The sequence below is a fragment of the Mustelus asterias genome, chromosome 4 (genome assembly GCF_964213995.1).
Source record: "Mustelus asterias chromosome 4, sMusAst1.hap1.1, whole genome shotgun sequence".
Lineage (NCBI taxonomy): Eukaryota > Metazoa > Chordata > Chondrichthyes > Carcharhiniformes > Triakidae > Mustelus > Mustelus asterias.
This window is the reverse complement of record NC_135804.1, coordinates 94,819,948-94,825,947: the sequence shown is the minus strand read 5'-3', so window position 1 is coordinate 94,825,947 and position 6,000 is coordinate 94,819,948. Positions and strand designations below refer to the sequence as shown.

Below are 6,000 nucleotides of genomic sequence, written 5' to 3'. Positions count from 1 at the left end.
GTGCGTTTGGTGGTTAACAACTGGGACAAGGATCCCTGCTGCTTTTTTCCCTCCCTATCTCTAAGGTCAATTGTAATGGCCCTACTACCAATCAGCCAACGCAGCACAGAGTCTGAACTTGGATTCTAATGGTCTATAGAATTTAGATACTCAGTGCATTAATATGCTAGTCATCAGTGGAGCAGGGTGATTATTACAGTCTATTAATTAGCCACAAAGGCTTTTTTTAAAAAAGAGACAGTACAAGAAAGTTAGTGTACTCTATATATGAGTGGGTACACAATTTAAAAATGTTTACGGTTTAGAAACATTAAAAATGTGCACCGACAGAAGTAAAACTTTATAACAAACTGATAATTTTAAACTGAAGTGGTGATGCTGCCTTTGTAGGAAATAGAAACAACTACACAGCATTCGCAAGCCATTAGCAAAATGACAGAAACAACCCTGACTGCAGCCTCACATTCCATGTGTTTCACAGTAAGAAACATTTAGGCAGTGTCAGACCTTCTCATGAAGAAAAAAAAAGCCCCGAAAGGCCTTCCAAACTTTCATGAAAAACTTTTTTTTTTAAATCAACAAGACCCAGCTTGAAACATATCAAGCTCATCAAATTTTAGCAATATACATTGCTTTTAAAGATAGTGGCACATCAGTGCAGCCTGAAAACAGCATATAATAATGCTTTAAAAAGGTTTTTTTTGGCTGCATATTTTCCACCCTTAAAAGATGACTTAAAGGAAATGGTCTGAAGTGCCATAACACCAAGAAAACTCTTCTGGTTGAGAACCTGAAGCGAGAAATAGATACCTTACATGAAGGGTGATCGTTTGAACCTATGCAAGTCATTTGCAATGTTCAATTATTTATGGATTTAATTTGCTCCATGTAGTCTTTAACACTATTATGTTTTTGTCTGCACCATTTGCAAACATTCTCTTTAAAATTGCATTTGCTTCCTCTTGTAATGTTTTTATAATTCCAATTTATCCAATTTATAATAGAGCATTTGAAAATTTATATTGAAAAGATAACTCTTCAAGAAAGAGTAAAAATTCAAACACATCTTAGTAACTTGGAAAATTATAAAAGTCCAAAGTAGATGGGTTGTAGTTTTATAAAAAAAGGTATTCATTTCCTCTTCAAAGCTACCAAACCCCTCAAAATGATCAAACATCATAAAGTTATTTATAACGTTCTTAAACCCACTGTATTAGGTAACTTGAATTTCACAAACGTTGTGCACTAAACAGACTTATTTTTGTTCATCCTGTCAATACGTAATCGGTCTTCAATCTAACAAACAGTTTGTGTTTCACCGTCCAGAACGTAGCTGTTTGGCAACAATCTCTGCAGCAAGATATTGGGGATCAGTCACGTGAGGGTTCTTTTCCATTACTGCATGAACTATGTCTGCTGGGAAGATGTTACAGAGGTTTCGATAGGTTTGATACTGATGTTCCCGGATTGCCAGATGGTCCTGTTGCTCAGTGGGCATCCCCTGCCAGGGCGACCTCCAGATTTGCTCAATCTTTTCTGGCATACTTCGAAACATACCAGGTTCATAACTGGGCTGCATGAGATTATTAGTCAAAGGGTATGAAGGGTATCTATATGATTCTGTGGCACATGGCAGGTGATCCCAACTAGTATGCTGCTCTCTGCAGAGTGGAGGTCTTCGTTGCCTCATTGGATTGCTCTCATAGAGTCGGGAATCAGAAATGCTGTCCAGTCGAGTCATTACCAGAGCCCGCCCTGACTGGTTGTTAGCAGACGGATGAATGTTTTGAGGAACAGGGTAATCCCCAGGACAACTGGAACGAGCTCCAACAGCAGAATGCTGGATGTGAGGAACTAAATGAGAGATGGACTGTTTGCGCTGCGGCTGTTTTGGCTCTTCTGGTCCATAGCTCTGTACTCTTGTTATAGGTTCATGGTAGCCATGAACGAAAGGCTGGAGCCTGTTCTGTGATTGTGGCTGATGGGTTTTCACATTATCTTCGGGACCTGGCTCTACAGTGCCGAGGTATGCCAGGTCACTGTACGAAGAGTAGGAATCGTTACTTGTAATGCAAGTTTCTGAATGAGGACTAGTGTTTCTGGAGTACAATCCATGATCTGATTCCAACCCATAATAGCTGTCATGGTTACGCATACTGCTGATAGTTAAATTTGAAAAGTCACTTATCATAGAGTAATAGCCAGTGTCCAAAGTTGAGTCATATTTTGGATACTGTTCTGTATAACTCACAGAATTTCCATGGCTGTTGGTTACAAGGATGGGTGGATAATGTAAAGTGGACATATGATCTTGTGAGGATTTCTGGTGCGTGAACTGTTTGGAACATGGCACTGGGCTGCTTGCAGATCTGGTACTCATAGCACTAGCTGCATGGTTTTTATTGGGCTGAAATGCAGGTACACTTGATGCAGTGACCAAAGAAGGCACAGAGTTAGTTTCAAGTCTGCGAGCTGGTGTCAACCTCTCCTCTGGCTCGCAAACTACAGACCGTATGCTGGGGTCAGACTGGCGCTTTGGGGCAACACGCTTGATTTCAGAGACAGCTTCTCCTTTCACACCCGATATAGCAATGCCGCATTTTGCCAGGGCTCCTTCACTCATAGTTTTAACAGCAGACAACTTAGCACTGGCACGAAGCTCATCAGCAACTGATCTCTGTGGTTGGTTAACACGTTCTGGATGGTAGTATTTACACTTGTGTCCATAAGTGCACTTCTTCCCTGTCAAATCATAACCAGAAACCAAGTAAGATCACGACTGATAAACAAACTTCCTCATCATAAACCCACAAAATGCTCTTATCTTCAAAGCAATTTACATTGTTCCAGGGTAGCTTGCTGTTGATTTCTGCAACCCTTGTGGTGTAATGAGTAATGATATCATTCCTAAGATCAGAAGGACTATTAATTATTTGTACCACAAGGTAGTGATCTAATCTCAGGTCCTGTTCCTGTTCATATCCAATGATCCATGCTGGCTATTGCATCTCTGTAGGTATTAGCCAAGACTGTTAAGTTTAAAGTTTATAAATTAGTGTCACAAGCAGGCTTACATTACACTGCAATGAAAATCCCCTAGTTGCCACGTTCCGGCGCCTGTTCGGGGACATTGAGGGAGAATTTAGCACGGCCAATGCACCTAACCAGCACATCTTTCAGACTGGGAGGAAACCAGAGCACCCAGAGGAAACCCACGCAGACACGGGGAAAATGTGCAAACTCCACACAGACAGTGACCCAAGCCGGGAATCGAACTGGGTCCCTGGCGCTGTGAGGCAGCAGTGCTTGTAGGAGTGCTTGTGAATTTCTCAACAGTCGAATTGCTTATTCACATATAACTACTTAGCCTCAAATATGAAGAATCATCTCAATGATGTGACAACTGGGCTGCCAGCATTCATGAAATTGTGCCTCAGCAAGAGACAGCACCATTTAGTGTTGGCAATGTATCAAATTATGTTTTCTTACCAGTTTTTGAACCAAAGCAAAATTGGTCAAATCAGTTAAGAACCAACTAGATTCACTGATCTAACTAACAGCTAGCTATAAACAAAAACAGAAAATGCTAGAAAATCTCAGCAGGTCTGACAGCATCTGTGGGGAGAGAATAGAGCCAACGTTTCGAGTCTGGATGACCTTTCATCAGTGGGTCATCCAGACTCGAAACGTTAACTCTATTCTCTCCTCACAGATGCTGTCAGACCTGTTGAGATTTTCCAGCATTTTCTCTTTTGTGTCAGATTTCAGCATCCGCAGTATTTTGCTTTTTACCAGCTATAAATGCTTACCATAAGGACAAGGCTGTTTCTTGTGTTCTGGAATAACAGGACGCTTTCGCAGGAAATTATCTAAGCTGGGACCATGACGTCCTAAGGGATCATCAGGTGGCATGAACCTTGAAATGACAAAATAAACCACTAGTCAATTCAATTCAATTCATACAAATTTTATATAGCATAGGGATGAGTTACAGACTGGTCATTCATTTTTGGAACCAAGTTCGAACGGATGAAATTTGATTAATTTCTTCACTGTCTGCTGGATGTAGGCGCCTTAAACTAACTGCATTCTCTCAGAGTTCAGCAAAGAACTGACTCCAATTGAAAATAAAGTCACAGTCCCACAGCATGGATGGTCAGAGAAACATTAGATTTGAATAGTGTTTGCCACACAGGAACAGATCATACCACCCAACAGCACTATACAAGTTTATTTTATTCCTGCATGGGAAGTGGGCATTGCTGGCTAGGCTAGCATTTATTGCCAATCCCTAAATGCCCTTGAGAATGTGGTGCTAGGCCACTTTCTTCAACTGCTGCAGGCCATGTGGTGTAGGTATACCCACAGTGCTGTTAGGACTAGAAAATCTTCACTTCGAAAATGGAGGCTGAGATGATGGGGAACAGTGGATTGGGGTTTATTTTGCATCTAATCCATTTCAGTGTCTCATCTCAGTGAGGGGGGGCCTGGAATGTGTTGCCGGGCAAGGTGGTGGAGGCGGACACACTGGGAACGTTTAAGACTTATCTAGACAGCTATATGAACAGAGTGGGAATGGAGGGATACAAAAGAGTGGTCTGGTTTGGACCAGGGAGCGGCGCGGGCTAATTGTTCCTTGTTTCTCGTTTCAAGGCTTCATTCTATGATCATCTTGCTGGTGCCAGTACAGAGCGAGACTGCGGATAGTTGGGAACCTGTCTCGGGGGCAGGGAATTCATATGGTGTTCGTGGAAGTGGAAATGACTAGGGTTGGGAAGCATTTTCCGATCGGGGCCATTGTGATCTCCTGGACTCGTTTCGATCGCCTCAGGGGGTCGAAGAGGAATTTCCCAGATTTTTTTTCCCCATATTGGCCCTGGGGTTTTTCACTCTGGGTTTTCGCCTCTCCCTGGAGATCACATGGTCTGGAATGGGGGGATGGGGGTGAGTTAATAGGTTGTAATGAACAAAGCATCGTAGCTGTGAGGGACAGCTCAGTGGATAGGATATTGGTATGTAGATAGGCTGGAAAATTGGGCGGGGATCCTGGATTCAGGATTCAATCCTGGACCGGGGAGCGGCGCGGGCTTGGAGGGCCGAAGGGCCTGTTCCTGTGCTGTATTGTTCTTTGTTCTTGTTCTCAGATGGCTTGATACACTGAATGTCTAAAAGATCCCACCGCCAGCCAATGACGTGCTGCCTCCCGCCACGAGTAACACATTGCAGGAGAAGCCAGAGAATCCCGCCCATTGTGTTTACAACACTTACTTGTCATTCACAAAGGAATACATTAGAAGACGTTCCTCTATAAATTTCTTCCACTCAGGTTTCTCATTCTGCAGATCCCTGTAGTTATCATTCGACACAATAATGCCATCTGAGTCAAAGGCCAGTTTCACTATGAATCGATCATCGTAGCACACCACTCTCCTCCCTTGCACCCGTCGAGATGGTGTGAAGACCAGGATTTTCTCTTTCTCAAGTTTGCGCAATAGTTCTTGATCTGTAGAATTGAGCAATTACTTTGATATTAATTCAATTTTTGATCATGCAAACACATTCAACTCCGTATTGATGAGATGTGTCAAATAGAACTTCTGACTAGTCTCTAAAAGTGCATTAAAATTGTCATCCATACTAAGCAGCACTGAGAATCAAAACTAGAAGGGCCAGTGGGGCACTAATTCAGAACATAAAACATCAAAATAAAAAGTACAAAATAGAAACAATATAAAAAGGGACTATTCACTATTCAAAGCAAATTTTAAAAACTGTCTGGCTTATTCTATCATAAACAAAATGTATTTCACGTTTGATTCCATTAGCTAAATTCAGCTAGACTTTCTGGGCTAGAGAATGATGAAAATAGGTCTAGTACTATTATCACTCCTGATCACCGTTCAGTGACTGCTGTTGAAAAGTGTCATATTGGGAACATTATCAGATTTCCCTCTGATGCCATCCACAGTTGAATAGCCTACTAACATGTAGGCTTGGGTC

At 42.0% G+C, this 6,000-nt stretch overlaps 1 protein-coding gene across 1 annotated transcript in view; it reads right to left on the bottom strand.

Moving 5' to 3' along the window:
- Positions 1-578: 578 nt before the first annotated feature.
- zc3h12b (zinc finger CCCH-type containing 12B) overlaps positions 579-6,000 on the bottom strand; it is an 80,704-nt gene continuing 75,282 nt past the window's right edge. The window contains exons 4-6 of the mRNA XM_078211377.1: positions 5,269-5,503; positions 3,810-3,916; positions 579-2,742 (exon numbers count right to left, since the gene is read on the bottom strand). Of these exons, the coding sequence (XP_078067503.1) occupies positions 1,316-2,742; positions 3,810-3,916; positions 5,269-5,503 (1,769 nt within the window). The 3' untranslated portion in view covers positions 579-1,315. The remainder of the gene's footprint in view (positions 2,743-3,809; positions 3,917-5,268; positions 5,504-6,000) is intronic.